The sequence below is a fragment of the Condylostylus longicornis genome, unplaced genomic scaffold, assembly GCF_029603195.1.
Source record: "Condylostylus longicornis isolate FDR11 unplaced genomic scaffold, ASM2960319v2 ptg000048l, whole genome shotgun sequence".
Classification (NCBI taxonomy): Eukaryota; Metazoa; Arthropoda; class Insecta; order Diptera; family Dolichopodidae; genus Condylostylus; species Condylostylus longicornis.
This window is the reverse complement of record NW_026578017.1, coordinates 4848521-4872059: the sequence shown is the minus strand read 5'-3', so window position 1 is coordinate 4872059 and position 23539 is coordinate 4848521. Positions and strand designations below refer to the sequence as shown.

Here is a 23539-nt window from a genome sequence, read left to right as displayed (position 1 = left end):
TGATCTTAAATTCATCTTCTAATACGTAATACATGTTTTTGAATACAGACTTCATTTTTCAATTCATACAACTCCCAATATTACGAGTAAGTATCTTTTAGTATTTTCAAATAATATGGAGTAAAGTTGTAGATCGAATAACTATAAAATTTAATTTGGCTTGCTGAGATGAAAGATCGAATGATTGAAATGCTGGTCCAAAGTTGCCTACTCACTATAAGATATACTTATGTTCACAATAAGAAAAGACGAAATTATGGAAACCCAAGTTTTAGCAAAATATCAGGCAATCGAATTGATTCTTCAAATTAACGGTTATTTATATATTTCGCAGCAATTTTCTCCTACATGATTTTTTACCTCAAATTCGGATTTATCTCAAATTTTATGAGTTAATATTTTGAGTATATCAATATTAATTTGATTGAAACAAACTTTCTCTACAAGTATTATTTTCTCCTATTCTCGTCCCCATTTCGTCGATATTACAAATGTACTATTCAACCTTTTTAAAGGCAAAAATGTAACGGTAATAGTCCTCTTATCAAAAGAATCCTTATACCTCAACTAAATCAATATAATACAATGCTTTCCATAAATTTTTCGAAAATATTCTTACCCATGCAAGATTACATAAAACAATTTTTTTCAGATAATTCTTTTCACGCAACTACAAAATATCTGGATTTAAATTTTTATGTGTCTACTTAACAAACTACAGCTTTGGTTGACTACATTTTTTCATTAAATTTCATTTCTTCGTGTCCGATTGATAACAAACATTGTAAAAAAAGTTTGTGCACTATAAAACGGATGGTATTTTCGAGATTTCATCAAAACACTTCTATTTCAAAATACAATGAAAACTAAATTTTAAAACCTAAGAAATTTAATTTCAAATGAATAAAAACTGCAAAATTTTTGTATTGCGTATTCTTGAACCCTAAATGGTGGATCAATTTTGTAAGAGTTTGACATAAAATTTCATTTTGCTAATGTAAATTTTTTTTATGTAATTAACTTAACCTATTAAATTGAATTTTTAATTAAATTTTAACTTAAAAATATTATTGAACTTTGCTGAGTGTTTTTCGATCTTTTAAGTATTTTTTATAACCAATCGTAAAGGTCAAACATAAAATTCAATATTTATATAATAAGTGAATAAAAGAATATTTTTATGGCATAAATTTCGTGGTGTTCAAATCATTTTTTTTTAATGCCATTTAAAAGTTTTTTATTGAACAAGGATTTTATATTAAGGCCATGTTTTATTATGTGCTTATTTATACATTTCAATATTTTCTTTATAGAGAACTGGAAGCTATAAAAAATATTAAAAGTCAACAGAAGATATTATATATTTATTATTTCTCTATTATAACGCAATAACGAAGAAATCTTTAAAAAATTTCTATTAAATCCTGTTCTATTGAATCTAATTTTGAGAAAATCAATGAGATTTCATTTTTCAAATATTACAAACGTTAATAACAAAATGTGCAAATAAATTTACTTATGGACTTTACTTGAATGAACTAGAAGAATGCCATATAACATTATTATATTTTTGGAAATATTAGCTGGCTATTATGCTGCACAAATGAAAAATTAGTATTTGATTGCTTAGTTACATTTTAATTAAATACAAAACTTTTAATTGAACTAAATCTATTATTAGTTGTTTAACTTTCTTCGACAACGAAACACATTCTTATAAATTTAGATTGGAAGTACATTTAAAATTCATCATACAGTGAAATTTTAATTCATCAGAGTACACAGTGTTTTCGTATAATAATAATAATGATTGTGTGGTATTTTTATGGTAATGTATGGTATTTGCTAGTTTTTGATTTGATACTTTAGTTAGAGTGAACACAGCTAGTGTCAGAACCAAATTATGTGTAAGCAGAAGTGTTATATGCAATAATCTTAGCATTAGCTCTTATTGAATACCGGTACTGAAAAAGTAACTTAATATTTATAAAAACAAAAATGCCAAGCGGGAATTCAGAAGAAATAAATCCAATTTTTAACCCGCAATTAGTATGAATTGAAAATACAAGGATAATAAATTATTCTTCAAAATTTAAAATATTTAAATTGACGCATTTCATGTGTTTTTTTGGGAAATTAATTTTTTAATAAAATCACTCAAAAATGCGTCAATGTAAAATCATAAAATGTCACATTAGAATTTTTCAGTAGTTGACAAATTTATTGCATATATTCTTATTTGTCTTTCTTAAATTGGTAAACAAACAATTTGCACACTTCTTCAAATTTATTTTTTGCACTAGAAACTAATTTCCTTAAAAAATGTTGTATAACTTGTACGAGCTCAAAAATAAGGAAAGCCCCCGCAATATCATTGTTTATTTTGTAATTAATTTATTTTTTGTTTCCTTTTGAAATTTTAATATTCGCATCTGTTTTCTCCATTTTATTTTTATATTATATCTAATAATTTTATACCAAATGCGAGTTATTTTCTTGCAACACAAAAATATCTTCATCATAATGAGCGAATGAAAATATTGATATACAAGTAAGTACCACAAGTATATTATGTATGTATATAATAATAATGCAAAACGAGAAAATTTTGGTTTAAAAATTGAATTAAATGCAAGCGTATGCTTCAAAAAACAAATAGCGTAACATTAATAACATTGATTGAATAGTAAATGTGCAATAAATTATAATAAATACAATATGTATCTATGAATTTATCAAATAAAATACTAACCAACGAAAATGAACGTAAATTTTATGTTTATTTTTTGATTCGCCATCTTCAAATTTTTGGAAAAATAAGCGTATATAGAGATAGTTGTTTCATATCATATGGTATTGATGTTTATATATTGTGGTGTTGAAATATTTTAGGTATGCAAAGTTAAATTTAAAGTAGTTATTAAATTAAAACAGTGATTATAAAATAATTTTCTATTCCAGGGATTTAGAGCATAATAACGAAGTGTGTAGAGACTTGTGAAAGATGCTTGAACTATATTTTTATGAAGAACAAAAAAAATTTAATTAAAAACTCTAACAAAATTAGCACTATTAGCAGCCGAAATTAAAGAAAAAGACAAAGAAAGTTAACCTTAAAGGTCGGATTAAAGTGAATTAAATCATTACCAAAACGAACTACTGAAACTAGAACTGCTGGTTCTGCGATTGAAAAAATAATGGGTGGAAGAAGGGACCACTATTTGTACCCCAAGTAATAGTACAACCAAATTACGAAAGAAGAAATTTTCAAAACTATATCAAAACAAGTAAAAACGTTTCAGTCGGTATAAACCGATTGAATTATACCGTATAGAAACTTCACGGATATGTCTGACCTATAATTGGGCACACGACTGCCAAGTTTCATGAATCTGATATTATTTTTTCAGATATTTAAAATAAACTCTTTGTGTTGTATGGCAGTTACGCGAACCCTTTGGCCGAATTGGTCCAACTACAATAAGGTCCGTCTTTGGCATAAAAGAAACACCTTATGAAAGTTTGGTACCGATTGCATTATTCGTTTTTGAGTTATCGTGCGATCGGGCGCTGAGAATTTTACGCTGAGCAAGAACATTATATTCATGTCCATACCGAAGACGACTCCTTGAGGTGATTACAAACTTTATATCAAAGCTAACATATCCTTCACGAAGGTGCAGGGTATAAAAACGGTAATTATTTCATTAAATTTTTTTTAGATGAGGTTAAATTTAGAATAAAAATTCAACTAAAGAACAATATTTTGTTTTAATTAAATTTTATACAAAAATAGTACATGTATAATCTATTTTGATAACTAATTGAGAAACAAGTAAATGTTGAGCACCTAAACAGCACATAAAATAATACTACGTATTTAAGAAAAATCTTGTTAAGTAGAAAAAGGTGTTTCGAGAAAATTAAATTCAAGCTTTAGATTTTTTAGAAAGATTTTTTTATTTTCATTCCCGTAAGAACGTATGCTGGAAGGGTGTTATAAATTTACACTTAGTTTCTAACACTAGGAAGCAACAATTTAAGGTGTAAACATAAGCATATGTTTTTAATTAGAGTCGAACTCTCAGTATATTATGAACTAATTGAATTAAGTTCAGCAAATTTTCACAAATGGTTAAGTAAATAACATAAATGATCTAAATATAAACTTAATGAATTTGTGTGGTAACTACCCTCTCTGTATAAAAAAGCATTTTATAAGAAATAAAGGATTGTGGCAATTGTCATACAAAATTTTTAAAGTCATCTTATTCGTACGAGTATCACAAAGTTGACACCATCATATTCTTTATTAATACTCCATATACCAATAGTTTTCTTCACAGTGTCGTGCTTTCAAAGTTAAATTGAATTTTATCTTTAGTTACCTATATTAATATTGGATTTTTTTCTCTTTAATTAATGAATTTTTTCCAAAATTTTAATTGATGTAATTTCTCAAAGCCCAATTTTTTCTTGAAATATTATAAGAAATATTCACATTCGATTATTACTAACTCAGTTTAGTATAGTTTTTTGCAGTAAGTGTACAACAATCTTATAAATTCAAAAAATTCACAATAGTATGTACATATATATCTAAATAAAATTTCAATAATACAATTATATATGAAGCTATGTATGCCTTATTATGTCTTACGCTAAACGAATACACTTTTGACATTTGCTCAATTTAATTTTCAAGAAAATGACACGTACAATTGATTATGTTAATTATCTCATATGAAAATTCAATTTATATAAGTGCTTCGAAGAGATAGAAATTATTGGATTTTTATCTTAAAAAAGCAATTTTATTTAATTTTATGTAAAAACCTCATAAATTTCTATCGCTAAATTTAATTAAAATTAAAATCATTTCCCATATATTTTTCCTTTTATATCCTTTTCTGCCATTGTATCTACATTCAATTTGGTAAATGATTTCGGCTCAGAATATCCTAAAATCGTTTTTATATATTTATGAGATTTTTATTCTAAAATAACGTAATATACGTATAAAATATTAAAATAAAATGGAAGAAAAATATTCCTTTTCTTTTTTCAATTCGTTAATAAATTGTTTACAAGAAAAAAAAGCAAAAAAAATTAGTAAAGAAAAATCTTAAATTTTTACAAATTTCTGGCTATTAATTTCACATGCTTTTACATTTTTCTGATTCCATATAATTTTTTTTTATCATATCACATACATTTTTATTGTATTGTTTTATTTCAAATAAATTTATATAAATTTTCTACGAGTTTTCCATGGTAATTTCCATTGTAATTTATTATATACAGCTACAAGTTGATTGATACAGACCAATTTGCTGCCAAAAAAAAACAAAAAAGAAAAATTGAAGAAATTTTTATAATTGGCCAACACATTCCTAGGATACGTAAATTTCATATTATGAAGAATCCATTATTGTATGGAAAGGATAAACACATATTAAATTGCAACACTAACAAGCAATTTTACGAAAAAAACATTACCTCTTCACATAAAAAGTAAATGACCTTCAATTAATTTTGAAATTTGTGTTTCACCGCTATAAAAAATTGAGGTATAATCCATATACATGCGTGATATGGAGATTACGGTATGTAAATATGCTCAAATCTGTTTTTTCTTTTTTCAGCTCAATATGTAACAGATATTTCAACTCTTAAATTTCCAAATAAAATTTCGATATAACTCATTCTCAATACCGGGCGGCGGCTTAAAACTGTCTATAACGGATAACGTACAGACTTTTTATAATAGCTGAAATCTTACCATAAAACTTGTATATTAACGCTAGTATATGGAGAGACTGATGGACAACATAATATTTGAGGGCTTTACATTTTCTTGTGTAGAATGGTGCAATAACCGACAATCTAATAATTATAAACTTTTGCTCCTCGAAATCCAGTTTCTTTTGTTACAAATGCAATACTAAATTTATTATACACACTCTCAAAAAAATAAGAATATCAGCATAATTTTATTTAGACGTGTGTAATTTTCCATTCATTGACATAAGCATATACAGATACATAAATTCACTTATGTGAACATTTTACATTTTAAACTAAAACATCTAAATTAAAGGTTTTGATAATTTTTTTTATCAGATCTGTTCTTATTCTTATACTTTTTCTTCTTTAAATTCTTATACTTGACGTACTTGACGTGCACATACTTATGTACATTAAAAGTCTATGTTGGTTCCGACATACTTTTCAAAAATATATAATTATTGTGTTGAGTCGTTTGTAAGACTAAAATGCAATATTATGTACTCGTATAATATTAAGAGTTTCGAAATTTTTCAATGAGAATCTCGAAATAATTGTGATCAAATAATGGCAATTAAATAATATGTCAGATTAAAATTTCTACCAAGAAATGATGATATTTTAGCCTTAGCCTAAATTTCACGAAAATTGACTCTTTTGTTCAATATACATACAACTAGATAACAAAATTGGATAAAGATTTTGAGAAAATTCGAAAACATTTAAAACTAACATTACCAAATTTTTTCCGAAAATATTTAAATTTAAAAAAAAAAACTTACCACTCCATCACCAATGTGATGTATTGCGCATGGCATATGTGCTGTTGCTCCAATTTGTGTTGTTATAACTGTATTATTCTCAGTACCAAAATACATTGGTGTATTATACATTTCATCTAATAGTGAAGCATCTGTTTGTTGCTGTTGTTGTTTATTTACATTATTACTATTATTATTAACAAGATTATTATTATTGTTATTATTACTATCGGAATTTTCAAGAGCATTGTCTATTGGACTACTAATATTATTAACTAAACTTTCACCATAAATTTTATTACTACTGCTAAGTTCATTATTACTAAATATTGATAATGATTTCAAATTACCATTATCACTTTTATCACTTAATATTAAACTAGTATCGCTTTCGCTCGTTAAACTATCACTACTTAATAAATTATTAATATCATTATTTTTATCATTGTTTACATCATAGCTAGTTCGTATATTTGTACCAACATTGATATTGTCATTTTCACCATTATCAACAATACCATTATTATAATTAACTAAATCTATTGAGGCTTTTGATTTTAATTGCCTAAGTTTAGGTATTTGATCTATTACTGATGTATGTGACATTGCCATATGTTTATTTAATATACTATGTTGTTGTTTTAATTGTAGTTGAAGTTGTTGTTGCTGCTGTAAAGTTAAATGTTGCATTTGCAAACCTCTTAGATGATCAGTTCCATATAATGGTGATGGTGCTGCTGATATATTTGGTGCTTCTTTGCCTACATGTGATGTTAGTCCTGCAAAGAAATAATTTTAATTAATTATTGCCTTGTAGAATAATTATTGTAAAAATAATTTTCAATTATAATTAAATAAATTAAGTAAGTACAAACTTGGAACGCTTCATTGTTATAAGTAAAATCAATTCATAAATTATTCTGTTAGAAAACAACACAAAAAGCAGCTGTGCAAACAACCTGCTTGGCTACAACCCTTTCTTCTTTAATCCCTACTTTAATTTTCAACATAATTATAATTGTTCCATTGGGGTGGGAAGCACTTATTATCTCCCATTTTCAATAAATTTTAGACTTTGCTTTAAAAGAAAATATAATTATCTTTTATATTCTTTACTTTAAGAAATTGTGGTTACCATTCAAAATTACATTCCTGTATTTATTAAGATTTTGTTATAATTTCCTGCTTTCAAAATTATATTCCTTTCAGATTAGTTTAGTAAAACTTAATTTGTAAAACCCACGTACATTTATCCCTTATTTTAATACAATATCAATATTTAATATTAATTAGAAAACAGCTTATATGATTGAAATGAGGTTTTCAAAAATTTTATACATATTTAAAATTTTGTATACAAAACTATAAGTATATTGCTGAAATAAAGATAAAATTTATCATAGGTACAATAATTAGTAAATTTAATAAATGATAACATTATACGTATGCATGTAAGGGACAATCTACATAAATGTATACATACATACATACACAAAATTTAATGAATATTACCAAATTTGTTTTTCAATATTACAAAATTCAGTTTATTTGTTCACTTGTTGTTGTGTGTGTATTTAGATATACACATACGAATTAAAATGAATCATTTGGTAATCATATAGTAATAATAACTCAAAACCCAATTTCACGGATGGTAAGTTTTCTTTTTTCTTGTAAGGATTCTACATTACTTATGTATAACATATTGTACAGTATTTACTTAAATATATGTGCACATGCTCTGTAATTATATATTTAAAATTATATTTACTTACATGTTACATATTAAAAAAAAACAAAAAAAAAACACAAAGCAAAATAATTTTAATCATCTCGTTTTCGAAAGAATGAACTTTCTTTTTTTTTTAACTTTTCTAATTTTCAATTTTTCAAAATGATCAATAAAGTAGGACGATACACGTTTATTTTTTTTTTGCTAAATTTGAAAGAAAAACAATAATTTAATATTAATGGATTTTTACCTTGTATTCAGTAATAAATGCGCTAACTTTGATAATAACAATCTCTGAAAGAAAAACAAATTTCCTTGTAAAAGCACATACTTGAGTTAAAAAAACAAACTGGCGCAAATAAGAGTAAAAATAAATCTGATATGGTTCGCACATAAGCGACGGCAAAGTGTATTTTTTAAACTGGCGAAAGTATTGTACAAGAATATGAAAATTTCCTTCTTACACCTTGAGATTTTAGCAACACTAGGATGTTTTTAGTTAACAAATATGGAAAAAAGTAAATATCGAAAGTTGGTTCCTGTAGTAATCAGAACTCTTGTATTAAATTTCAAGAAATTTGAAAAATGTAAGATCAGCTTCTTGTGAAATTTCTTTGCTTCAACATTCTGAATACAAATTTCAAGAAAATATTTTGATTTTTACTTGACGTATATCAAAAGTTAATCAACCCGTGGCATAGTAAGAGCAAATTCAGATATCAATTTTTTTCAAAATCGGTTCACCCGAAATTGAATCACACGCGTGCACACACAGACCACAAAAATCGACCTTTTGCTAAATATAGTTTATTTACGCTTCCTTACTAGAAAGAAGTGTTTTTAAACCCAAAAGCTGAACATGCGCAATTTGGTGCCATCACGTAACCTCTCTTATTGTGTGAAATACATTAAAATGTACGAAAATTCTATATAATTCTAAGATATTTCTTTATCATTCGAAGCAGTATCATATTTTTGTCTAATCATACTTCATATGTGATACAAATAAACCAAGCAAACTACCAGCTTTTGAGATACAGAAAAAAGTGCTATCAATTTTGTATTGCGATGTTGATGAATTTCAATTTAATTTCAGACCTGGAAGACATTCTCCTCTTTCTAATAAAATCTGCATGTACCTTGCTGTATGTTAACAAAAGCATCATCATCAGTAGATTGTAAGGATGTAAATTGACAAGCATTTTTAAGTTTGTAGATCTATATAATCATCTAATTATAAAATCTTACATGTTTAATTTTAAAGCCTATTTAAGCCAATCGAAATTTTATTTTTCGAAAAACCAACCTAGCAAGAAGATAAAATCTAAGTCCTCAAGTATATTTTATATATGCATACACTGATGTTTTGTTTCTACCACGAGGAACGTTCACATTATATCCTTTTATGACATGTGATACAAAAAAATTATTGAAATTTTCAATTTTAGTTCTAAGGTGAAATGCTATACTTTTATTAAACGTTTACAGGAAATTTATTTATAATATAAAATTTCAACTAAACCATAAGTATTTTATTCTTTTAGCAAGGGGAACCTTTAGAAGGCTTTGGTTTGAATTTTTTCATCTTTTGATTGACTGATAATAAATCGCTTAATCTATTATTATTACTTTTTTTTTAAGTCTTAACATAACTTTGTAAGTAAATAATCATGTTCAAGTAGCGGAGAATACTACATTTTTCTTTTAGTTTACATACATACATATGTAAATATATAAACCTTTATCTATATATATTTTATGTTATTACTCATACAGCATACTTAATTTAAAATGCTTTGTATGTAAATGTGGAACAAAATTAGAAAAATATTTTTCACTAAAAGGGTCGGTTTACGTTTAAGAAATAATCAAGGCACGCAAATTTGAGTGCTTTCAATAATGTCTTAAATTTTAATGAAAAGATTAAGAAAATTTAAAGGTAAAAATACGGCTGCATAAACATAGGAAATTGAATGAGAATTAACGGTAACTTGGAGCTTACTTATTACGTTCTAATTCTGTAAACATTAATCCGAGAGATTAATATTCAAAAATTAGTATTTTGTTTGTGGTACAAAATAAAACAAATTAGTATTGAAAGATTTTTAAATTTTCAGTTAAGTCACTGCAAGCATTATCCTAATAGTTTATATTAATAAGGGTACCAAGCTCAGAGAGGAAATCAAAAATAATTTCGAAATTTGTACTAAAACACATGGTTGTTGGAAATTTTTTTTCTCTGTAATTCAGTACCCTTCTGTTTAAAAGTCAGGAAAAGTTTGATACGTTGAAATTTCCAATTACTTTTTTTTTCTCAAATCCACTTTTCTTTAAAGTGAACCAGCGGAGTTAAAAATATTACACAAACAATTCCAAGTAACTCTTGTGATTTTCATACAAATTCGGACATTTTTTTAATTTACTCTCTGAGCTTGGTGGGGTGTAATAATTATATTTGGCATTAGTGACAGATATATTTGGAAGGATAGTGGATATTGAGTTACAGAGACTGCATTTAATAACTTAAAAAAAACTCAAAGCAATAATTATAGTTATTTTTTTCATAATTAGGAAAATTGAGCTGAACGAGTTCACACACAGAATAGCAGACTGAAAGACCGACCAACACCTAGCTAAAAATATTTTATTTACGCATCCCTGTTATATTGACCATATAGTCTATTTCATACTATGCTGGTCAATATTACGAACAGAGTGTTACTCTGATTTTCGTTGAATTGCAATGTTAAACTAGATTTGATAATTTTTTACAAGACCGAAACTATTGAACTCGAGAAAGGCTTATTAGCAACGGAGGGTTTAAGTGTAAATTACGGTTTATTTCATAGGATAGGTCATTATCGAAATGAAAATTTTGAACTCAAAACGTAATGTTATTTTTTTGGGATTCAAGTGTCAAATTCCGTGTACTAACTAATTTTATTTTGAAGGTTCTTTTTTAAGGTTACTTCTTAGAGATGCACAGATACACAGATTGTTGAGAATTCATAAGAATCTTAATTTTTTATCGAAATCAAAAGTTCTATAGAAATACACAAAGAAAATAATGTTTAACAACGTTTTATTAAATTGAAGGCTGTTGTATTTTTCGTTAATGTTTCAAAATTTTCAAGTAAATATAATGCTATATATTTCTTAATCCTAAAATGTAATGAAGTCAAAATAGAAATATGGGCAAGCAAATTTAAGTAATATAAACTTTTTTTTTCCTTTCAAATTTGTGTGTCTTCCTTCACATTGGCAAAATGTAATAGAACGGAAAAAAGCATACATAAATATTTATTTATTAAACTATTTTCTTATTATTATCAATAATTTATCAATTTCTCACATCCGGTTTTATTTTAAGATTAACGACATCTCAAATATTTTCACATTTTTTCCCTTTTCCAGATACATGTACACTTTATTACGAAGTTTATGTATTGTAAAATAAAATATAAAGCTAAAGAAAAATTCAGCTGAAATCTTATCAATAAAGTAAAAATGTGAAATACAAACATACATACAAGCATACACGTATATATATACAGAATTGTTCAAATACAGGGTGATAGAAACATCACAATTCACTTGGACTAAGAATTCAATACCGTTGATCATTCAAATTCCCTCAGTAACAGTTTATTAAGGTTTGAACAATATAATTGCGCCAAGATTTTACTTCAGATTATAGAGAGTCGTTTATTAACTATAGGTGATTGTCCATTTGTAAAAATATTCTATTAATTAAATTTGAAAGGAACCTCATCTAAAAACTTCACAGACTTCTATTACTGTCTGAAAACGAAATAGCATTAAACATTGACAGCCTTTGAGCAAATAATAATTATATTCCAAAAATCATAGGTTGAGTTGCTTTTTTAAAACAATAAAATTATCGAACAACTGTAGAAATACAATATATTCCAAAAAGGCTTGTTAAAAGTCTTTTTTTTCAAACAACAATTGGAAGTAGCTTTCATACAAGATTATTGAAGCCTTTAGCAGATTCTGTCTACCCTAGATATGATCTTACATTATATACGAAAAACCCTACGTGTATGAAGCATCCAAACATTAACGTATGTAAATGTATACGTGCAAAGCAAGCAAAGATTGATTCATGCACATAATATACTACTTCTCCATATCTATGTATGTATGTACATTAGTAACGTATAATATAATATTCACACTGGAAACAAAAGAAAACAATGTAGAATAAAATATTTAACAAATAAATTATTTTTTATATACACATAAAGATATAAAAGAAACCATTAATTATTTTAAGAGAAAGCTATACATATACATACATAATTAAAGAACTTTATATTTATATAATTCGGATGTCAAATGGATAATATACAAAAAAAACATTGTGCATCGCAAAAAAAAAAAAAAAACAAATAGATAAAATATAACATCCGGCTAGTCCAAAGAGATACTATCAAATTTCCCGACGGATCATTACCTGGGGAACTGACCAGTAGGACGAAATGATAAGAGGACTTTAAGAACATCAGTGTATTTATTTCAAGTTACAACAAATAAATTAAAAGTCTAAAACAATATTCCGTCCTAAAACAAGCCAAAATTTTTTTTCTTTTGACAAAATGAAAAAGCATATTTTATTTGCCCTATCTCTTAATATTTTTTAACACTGCATACTTGTAGGGTATATAAAATAAGAGAAGCATTAATAGAAGTCGTATTCGGCCAGTTAAGATAAATAAAAAAATTGTTGATATAAGAAACCGTCAGATTGGTTTTTATACGTTCATTTTAGATATTTTGACAAACAAAAGCTCGCAATCAGAAAGTTCTATGTGCCTCCACATGTTTTTTTTTATAACTCCCTTTAGGAAATAAAGTAGTAATTTTGGATTTTCGTCAGAAAACAATCCTCCAAAAACTTTTTATCTTCTTCTTTCTGAAATATGAATTTTGTTAAAATTTGTGACTTTCGACCGGTTTTAACGTAAAGCCACAAACGTAAAAGGAACAAACTTTTTTATTCCAAGAAAAATTATATTACAACAGTTATCTTGAAAAAGTATAATATTCGACGAAACTTTATCTGAATTCGGTGCCATACGATTTAAAAAAAAATTAAATTATGAGGGCGAATTCAGATCTCGAAAAATATAGCTGTGTAATAATTAGCGTTAAACAAACAATTGTGGTTCAAATTTGTATTTGCACGTACATACATAAAATTGCGTCACACGCCACTAAATTTCATATGTACAGTGATAATGAATTAATTACCATTAAAGCTACAAAATAGCCCACATTTTTTCATTAAACGACTGAATTCTTAAATTTTCGGCGGCTAGAAGTAAATTCATTCAAGTAATATTAATTAAAGCCTGCACCTCATAAAATTATTCATGGATTTTCGTTGATTATTTTTTTACTAGAAAGGAAGAAGTTTTTACTAGAAAGAAGTTTATTTAATCAAAATTTAATAGTATAAAGTCGAACCAATACGGGAATTTAACTGCAAATGGATGCAGCGTTACGTATTTCATTCCTAATATGGTTTGGAAACAAACGAAAACTTAAACAAAGTAATAATAATTTTGTCAAAGTAATAAGATATCAAAACCATTTAAATTATTGGAAACATTATTAAAAAAGGACAGTTGTACTTGTTCCTGTACCAATTAATTTTAATTCCAAATTAAATACAATTTATCTAAAAAGTATTTAAAACGTACATATATTATTTTGGGTTCTTGTATGAACCAAACACTTTTGATCTTAAAGTTTCTTAAAGTTTATCTTATTATATAAAAATTACTATCATTACCAGGATGTATACAGAGGTACTCTAAGGACCTATATCATATCATATAACATAAATCATAATGAAGGGAAAAAAACAAGTGTGATTCCAATTAAAATAAAAAATAAATAAGTATATGTATACACTTCTGTCTTTAAATACATAATAATTATGATGTTGCAGTTTGAGGAAACAGATACTCATACAATACTTAACCTCGTTACAAAGAAGATGTACAGAAGAAAAAGAAAAACAGTTTTTCTTTTAACAGACATCATGCCTTATTAAGAAGTCGGCGGCGCACCATAAGGATAAGAGAGTACAAAACATGTTACAAAATTGCATATAGAAAATTCTAAAACCCTATAGAATAAAATTCAAAGGGGTGAAGATAAAATGTAAAGCATCAATTTTATTTCAAAAATGTTGTTCAAAAATTATTCAAATATAATTTTTTTCACAAAGTTTTTTTTTTCTATTTTTAGCTTCATATTTTATTAATAATCTTTTTAATTTAATTTTATTATTAATTACATTTTTTTAACTTTATCTATTTTTAATTTAATAAAAATTAATTTAAATATTATGTTAATATTTAATTAATGAACCTGAAATTAATAAATTAAATTTAATTAATTGTATTGCATTTATTATGAATTATGGCACGGTAAATTAATTGTTATATCTATATGCAATGTATGTTCAAGAATCATGCATGTAAAATATAAATTTTGTTTGGTATGATGATGTAAAAGGCAATTGTATGTCATGCATCGTGATTCTCCCATATAGAGAAATTTAGATCTCAAGTTATAGCATTTGGGTTAAAATGTGGCAACAAAAATATTCGTAAATTTCAAAAAAACCAAAGTATGAATTGATTATAGCTTAGACCCAGTGAATTGTATAAATATACTTTTCATTTGTATAAACATAACCGTCAAAAACAACGAATATTCCGTGACTTGACCTCTGGTTGTCGCTTCGTATAGACATATTTGCCCTGTAATTGTTTCTCACTAGTCGTGTTTAATAAAAATTAAAATATCGGATTAACATTAAAAAAACTAAAAGCGTACATATATAGTAAAGTGCAATTATCGGTTTTATATGAAGCTTAATTTCAAACCACAGTAACTTGAGAAGGGTGAAAAAAGAAAATTTTATTCACCTAGGCCCAATCATTCTATTGCCTTGCTTTGATACTACTATTGTACCTTAAACACCTTGTGTTTTATATATACAAACATAATATTATATGTAAATATATGCAAAGAAGCGACCTGTTACTTTATAAATCATTATATTGATTATTTTGAAATGAAAAAACAAAGTCATTCAGGTGCGTCAGTATTACAGAATTCCAAAAGAAAGTTCTGGTTTGTAAAGCAACATTTAAAATAAAACAAGTTGAAACTTTAAGCTATTTTGAAATAATGGGCAAATTATCGCGAAATTCTTTAACAAAGAACTTTTGAAGAGTTTTGCAAAGACTTTCAAACCTGGTCCTCAATCGCAATACTGTTTTATAACGTGTTCAACATTAATTAGGTTTTTATTCAATTTTCATTAATAATACTTTATCAGTCTTCTTCACAAAATTTTATACTTATAAAATTAGTGATTTTAATTTAAGCCTCACAATCGCGGTAATTAAATGTAAACCGAAATATTATATTTCCAATGTACAATATTTGTTCAAAAGGATTATTAAAAGGAAATATTCTTTTTCAAATGCCAATTCAAAATAATTTTGATAAGGACTTTTTGAAATCATAATTTATGGTAGGTAATAACAATTCTCATTAATATTAAATGTATAAACCAAATAAAATATTAATTTTAACCAAAAACTAATGAATCTAAATGAAACATTTCTATATTAATATGTTATTCTGCCTCCTACAAAATGCGCTTGGATACACCTACATCCTAGTTTTTAATATTTAATTACTAAACGCCTTTAATACCGTAAATAATACCGTAAAATTTTTGTTCTTTATGTACATATAGTATGTGCATTACAAAATTAATATCACCGGAGTTGCATTATAATTACATACATGGTTGCATACCATAAATATTTTTATCCAAATTGCATTTGATTTTGTTTCGTTTCAACTGATAAGGTTTTAAGCACTACCACTATAATGAACATGCATACCATACGCATAATATTGTGATATAAAGGATACTCAACAGAAATGAATTTAAAATAAAATAATTTATTTTGAAAATGTAAAAAATAGCATAAATGTAAATAGTTTTAATTACGATTTATGTACGAATAATAATAAAAGGAGTGTTGACTTGCATGTGAAAGTTGTGTGAAAGTTTTTGAAACTTTAAAGTCAGATCGGAACGACAGTTGAGCTGACAGAACAGGACGGGGAATTTTGTTTTTTCATAACGACGACAGACATGTAAAATACTTTAAAATTGTAAAACAATTCCTCTAAGAGAATTGCGAAGGTTTGAAAATTCTACTTTTAGTTAAAGCAAGTAGCATGAAAATCTTTGCAACTTTAACTTTCAAAATTATTTCTTTAAAACGCCGCACAACATAAGGTAGATTTGAAAAAAATGGAAGTTGCCTTAAAAAATTTTATATAGGACAAAAAATCGACATAACCAAAATGAACAGAAAAAAGGTTAACATACCTAATTAAGGCTATGTTTGCAGGGATAAAAAATGCAATTAGAGAAAGTGGTAATATTACATTAAAAAGTTTTCAAATGTCAAATCATTTTGTTATGATTTCAAGATTTGAAAAAAACTTGGCTGCGTAGATTAAGTGCATTTAATTTCACTTCTTCATATGTGTTCACTGTCATAACAGTACCCCATATATACAGAAATCGAGTACCCTGCATACATATTTTGGTAACGTTATAAGCGAAGTGACAAATCTACAATGCCTTTGGAACATTTGTTTGTCGTTGCCTTCATCAACTTGATAATCGAAATGTAGACAAGGTCTAATTCAATTATAGTGTAGTCACAAGTCGCATTGCACTGGATACGTATTTAAGGTTAAGTATCTACTGAACAATCTCGTTATGTTTGATACTATCCATTGTTCTGTTTTAAATTATTTAAGAATTTACTGCAACTCTCACTCACATTAATCCTTTTAATAAGTTTATAAAAACTATTTATATATTTTCTTTTATTTGAAATTTTTCTAAAACGAATTTGGTTTAATAATTTTAAATAACGACGCATAAAGCAACTATAAAAAATTTCAAAAGCAGCACAAAAAATAATACTTTCGTCAGTCACTATTCTAATGGTGGCCCAACTAACTTACTACGAGTATGAATGACTCAATTTTATTTTATATTATTACTATTTATTATTTTTCTAAGTTAAGTAATAATTTGAAACATATTCATTTTTATTACACAAGTGATAGAGAAATCAGCATAATGATACAGTTAAATCCACATTCCTTTTTCATATTCTTGCATTGTCCTTTGACGAAGATATTGCCATTTTTATTGGTTTGATGATAAATCGAATAAATGCGAAAAAAAATAAAGTTGGGTCAAACCAATGGTTTGTATTGTAGCACTTTTCCCTTCAACAAGTGAAAATTCTGCTTTTAAATACAGTCTATGTATACCTATCACACTATAAAAATTATTTTCATTCATATACAAAAACTACTTTTTGGATTGCATATATTTAGGATGACGCATATATGCAGTCTTTGAAATAAAGCAAAAATTAACATCAAAAGGGGTTAACATAATGCTCGATTTTAAAGGTTAATTGTGTGAGTTAAGAAAAATAATTATATTTTTTAGTGTCATGGAATTTACCGTTAGCTTTTTGAGTTTATAAAAATTTGGAAAAGCTTGCGGTTTCGGAAATATTGGGTGTCAAAAATTCAAATTTTACGAATTTCAAGAGGTGATAACTTGAGAGGGGGTGGAGATGGAAAAAAAATTTCTTCAAACGAAATGAACTATTTGTTAATGTCTAAGAGCCCCTAAAATTTCAAAGTTCTAGAATATAGGATCTAGAAGAAAAACGACATCAAAAATTTTGAAAAAAAGGACTTTAGATAACGGTAAATTTCAACGGCCATTTTGTTTTTCTAAAGTTTAACTATAGTATACCGCGCTAGGGGAATCAAGCCGCTGCCTTTCTGCCTTTGCAAAATTTCAAAAATGCTTATGGTTTCATTGCAACAAATATTTAAAAAAGGCCATTTTTAAGGTTTTGGGGGGGTATAACTTCTAGAGGGGGGGAGATAGGTAAAAATTTTGTTCTACGAAAATAAGTTTCTAGTAAAGATCTATGTATATATAAAATTTCAGCTTTCTATCTTCAAGGGTGTAGAAGTTTTGTAAACAGACACACGGACGGACGGACGGACGGACGGACGGACAGAGTGAAACTAATAAGCACTTTTTTCAAAAATTTTTTTGGAAAAGTGCTAAAAATAAATATAAAAATTTTTTTTTTGTATTTTTTGAATTTTTTAAATTTGTTTTGTCTTTACTTATTTTTTGTGTATCATTACAAGCACATACACACAAACGTAGAAATTCATTGATTTTTTTCTCATCCCTTACCTATTTCATATATTATGTAAAAACAAAATTAAAAAAAAATAATTTTTTCCACTATATACGAACGTCTGTCTGTTTATTAATATCAGCCAGAAATACTTACTCCTTGAATGGTTTTTTTTAATTTGCTAGGAAATGGTAAAACCCTACATCGTCATAGAAAGGTAGATTATTGCAAGCTTATTACTCTGAAATTATTAGAATTCGCTAGAAACTGTAGAAAAAACTGAAACTGTTTCTGTCCTTTTTGAGAATTTCGTACCTCCCTTATAGAAATTTTTACCATTTTCTATAGATTAAATTTCTTGAAATCCATAAGTATGTAAGTCTAAGTATATTCAATTTCTAATATACGTTCAATTTCCAAAGAATACCACAAGATTATAAAGTTTTTGACTCTTATGAATATTTTCGATTTTATTACTTGAATACGAAAAATCATCAATGTCAAATGTGCTGCCTTATAAACCGTTGGTTTTCCACCAATTCGTTTTAGCATCTGTACAATGTGGAATATACATATTATATGGTACATTAATATGATATAAGCAAGAAAACATATGAGATATTATCTCATGAAATTTATGAATGTCAAATATGTATTTCATTTTATAATATTATGTAAATAATGTATTATTTATTTATACTTTCATTACTTTTTAGTTTATGTAAAAGGTTTTCCAGTATATTTCCATGTACAAAATCCCTCTTTACGTAACTACGACACGTGATTTTTAATTAAATTTTACAGCTCACTAAAAAATATGTCTGAAGTATTACGTAGCAGACATTTAAGCAAGATTTATAATAATTCAGGCGAATTCAACGACAAAACTCAAAACATTTCAATAAAACACTTTTGATTTTATCGTTTCCAAAACTAATTGAATAAAGTAACTTAGTATGATTGCCTGACAAACCTAATTTTATATTATAATTCTTTAAAAATTACGGTTCATTTTATGAAAGTAATCGATTAAAAATATCATAATGATGAGGCAGCAATCAGACAATGCGACACAAGTAGGATAATATATAAAATACTTCATGGATTTAACCAAAGAAATTTAAGTTGCGTTCTAGAATTTTCTGAGATAACTTGAGTAATTTTAAAGAAATTCAAAAAATTTTTTAGATCTTAGATTTGTTAAAAGAAAGAAATAGGTATTCTTCCTGTATTCTTCCTGTGAAAAATTTTGATTCGCCTAGCACAGCGAATGAAATTGCGAATACACTGACAAAAAAACAACTATTTAATTCAGTTTTTCGATTCCATAAAAATGAGAAAAGCAAAATTTTATAAAACCTAGAATTAAATTATTTTCAAAATCATAATCAAGAGGTATTAAATTTGACGTTAATTTATATTTGAACAATGGACTTTATTTTTTGTTTCATAAGAGTTACTATTCATTTGTTTAAAACATATATGTACATATATATTATATGTGTATACTTGTATATTATAAATTGCATTGTAATTTTATTGAAAATATTTATATTCATGCATAAGCATAAATAGCAGTAGCCTGCTTTAAAACTTTTCTATACACGCCTTTTCTTGAAAAATGAATAATAAAATAAAACTAATGTTATGCATTGTTCTATTCATCGGATAAGGTCATTTTATATAATACGGTTAAGTTAGTACCTCGGATCACTTTGAATTTATAAAGTGGATTTTTTTTTATACGATTTTATAATAACAGTTGCTTATTGTTTTATTTATAATACTGCATATGTGCTTTTGTTTTTTTAATTTATAACAGCTCTTTGTTTTCAGTTTGTGCAAATATGAATGCAACATTTTTCGAAATTAATATTCTACTCTTTTCATGATGGACTTAATATATGGTGATTTTACATAAGGACTTTGGTTTTTTTTATGCGATTTTGAGAAAGGTTTTGTTCTAAAGTAAACGATATTTTGCTAGCCTCAACTGAAAAATTTAATTGGAAATGAAAATACCTTTTTTTGTTACATCATCAAGATTTATGCAACTGCTTGAAGAATAAAAAACAGGAATAAATTAAATTTGGAAATTCATTCGTTCAATTACATGGAGGTATTTTCAGTTACTATTGAAAAATAGGTGAAAAAAATCTTTAAATTTTAACTTGATGTTTCAATTACATAAAATGAGCTTGCGTATATAGCCAATGCCTTAATCGCTACAACTATTCTTTTACGTCTAAAAAGTAAATTGCGTTTTTCGGATGTTTTATAGAAAATTTAATGCCTGTTGTTTCCCATTTCTGTTTTTTTTTTGATTCGCCATACAAAAGTTATACTGGTCTAGAGGAGTTTAAGAACTTTAACGAAGATGAATCAATTAGGCTCGGAGAGAGCTTTCAAGAAAATTCAACAACTCTATAAGCATGTTACGAGAAAATGTTGTATGGTCGTATTGTCGAAACGGTCATGAAAAGCTTTAAAAATATTTGATAAATTCATAAATTTTAGTACGCGGACTAAAATTTCATATCCGTGCAATATGGCACACCATTTCTTAATTTGTTTTAGAGCCTTAATGAGGGTTTATAAATAATCCCTCTAAAGGGTATTGAGGCCAACTATGGACGAATAAGCACACGAAGGCCGCTGCATTTTTTCCTTTTCCGATGGCAAAATAATGCATTAAATAAATAATAATATACAAAATCACATACACAACTACAAGTACAAAAAAAGTTTATGTTATTTAATAAGGTTTTATAATACTGTCCAAGTAACGAATAGTATCCCAAGACATTCTGGAAATCAAAATATAATTATATTTGGAGTTTCCACCAGTTATCGAATTTCTTCAGTATAACTCTACAAAAAATTGTTTGTGAGAGAATGAGGTAGACTACCAATTTTTCCTAAAAAATTAGGGAATATAACTTCATTTTACATAAATTTTTTTTTTTTTGATATAAACCATTTTGTAAAAGTGTCATTATCGTCGGCAGAGCGTTAAAATTTTAAATTAAAACCATAAATTGTTACCACACTCTAAAAAACCAAAATGTTCTTGAACTGTCACAAATATTCAAAAGAAAAATAAAAATAATTTTCTTTAAAAAAAAACTTGTAGACAAAACGTTTGCGACACATTTTTTTTTCAGTATTTTTAAACTTTTTCTTTTGACTTAAAACGGTATTTTACTTATTATAATCTTCTGTAAGTGTTATAAGATTTTAAATGAAAAATTTTTTTAATAAAAGTCAAATAACTTGCAATTTAAAAGTAATTCATTTAATATTATTTGTGTACATACATACATATGCATAATTGATAAAAATTAAATTAATTTGCAGTCATCAAAGCCGCAATTTTCCTAAAGTTTAGTATTGGCCAGTTAGATATTAAATTAAATAGTTTGAGTAAAAACAAGAAAACCTGTTCCATAAAGTAATTTCTACGTTGTAACTTACTCTGGTATCTTGAAACACAAAATCATCCGGGTTATCTCGAAATCAGTATTCCAATTTCTATGAAATCGTAAAAGACCTCCGATTCTACTTAAGGCTTTCCAAACGCTGTTGAATTCAAATTTATGCATATTTTAATCTACTCTTTTATATCGAATCTGTTTAGCATAAAAGTTGCTATTAAGTAATTGTGTTAGATTTTTAAGTCATCGTGTCAGTCAGAGTATCACATCGTTTTATAAAGTTTCTTGTCCTTCTCAATTATTTGAATTTTTGTAATTTCATGGAAAATGTAAATGACGGTATTTGAAAATCAATTCGCGACCTTAGGGGGAAAAACCTTAAATATGTTATTTAAGAGAAATAAATGTTTTCATTTAGAAATATTTGAATATTTGTGTTCTAAAATTTTTAAGAAATATGCCAATATAACATCCACCTTTGTTGTTCAATATAATATATAAATAGAACTAAATAACTCTACTATAATAGAACTATGTAATTCTAAATCAATGATGAAATCTTTGTTGATGCCTAACGTCATTATTTAATGTGTACAGGTATTTATTTGTTTGAAATCAAATCTGCGCCATAAACATGAATTTTTTGTGCTCGTGTAAGATTACTTGAGTTTTCTGTTGTACGTTTTTTATTAAAACAATAACAAAATTATGAAATTAATTTTTCTTTGAAAATATTAACAAAGCTTCCATGTAAGCCTCCTAAATAAATATAAAACCCATGTACATATGTTTGTATATACATTGCTATATATGTATATATAAGCGCATATTATTTTTGTAAAATAATTTTCCAAACTGATTAACTTTATGTTTTTCGCTTGATAATCCGATGTGCAAATTTTATTTGGTTTATGTCTTCACTAATATTATATTATACTTTCCTTAGTTATTAATATTTTATTTTTTAGTAAAATTTCGTTGGTGCCACTCAGAGGGTGTTATATTTCACCACTAATACAGTGAGTATATTATTATAAAGGGGAAATTACGTACATGGTTTTCTACATCCCCAAAAATGAAATAAACATTTTTTTTTCTCTCATTTTTAATAAATACTTTAAATGATTTAATGCTTAGTGTTATTGTTGTTTTCATATTTTTCTGGGTTGCCTTTTACCCTGAAATATTTTTATTATATTATGGAAATAAGAAAACATGATTATTAGTTTTTCACTGTCTTTCTGTTGTTTAAAAATTTTATTTGCATGCATAGTGAATATTTCTTCAAAAAAATTATTTTATATGCAAAACATATTGGTTCTTTCCGTTTCCTGTTAGTTAACAAAAATTACATTTATAAAAAAATTTTTTATCATATATACTGAAATTTATCACTAAAACATTGACCCAAGTTTCTTTGAAAGCTTTTAGGCTAACTTCTTCAACTTCATACAATACGCGAATGTTCATTTATATTGGATTTATTTTTTACTATATTTCATA

General features: G+C 26.3%; 1 protein-coding gene across 1 annotated transcript in view; it reads right to left on the bottom strand.

Annotated features, from left to right (window-relative positions):
• The window catches only part of LOC129610984 (myosin-G heavy chain), a 189485-nt gene that overhangs the window by 48228 nt on the left and 117718 nt on the right, over nt 1-23539 (bottom strand). The window contains exon 4 of the mRNA XM_055523849.1: nt 6570-7327. Coding sequence (XP_055379824.1) covers nt 6570-7238 — 669 coding nt within the window. The 5' untranslated portion in view covers nt 7239-7327. The remainder of the gene's footprint in view (nt 1-6569; nt 7328-23539) is intronic.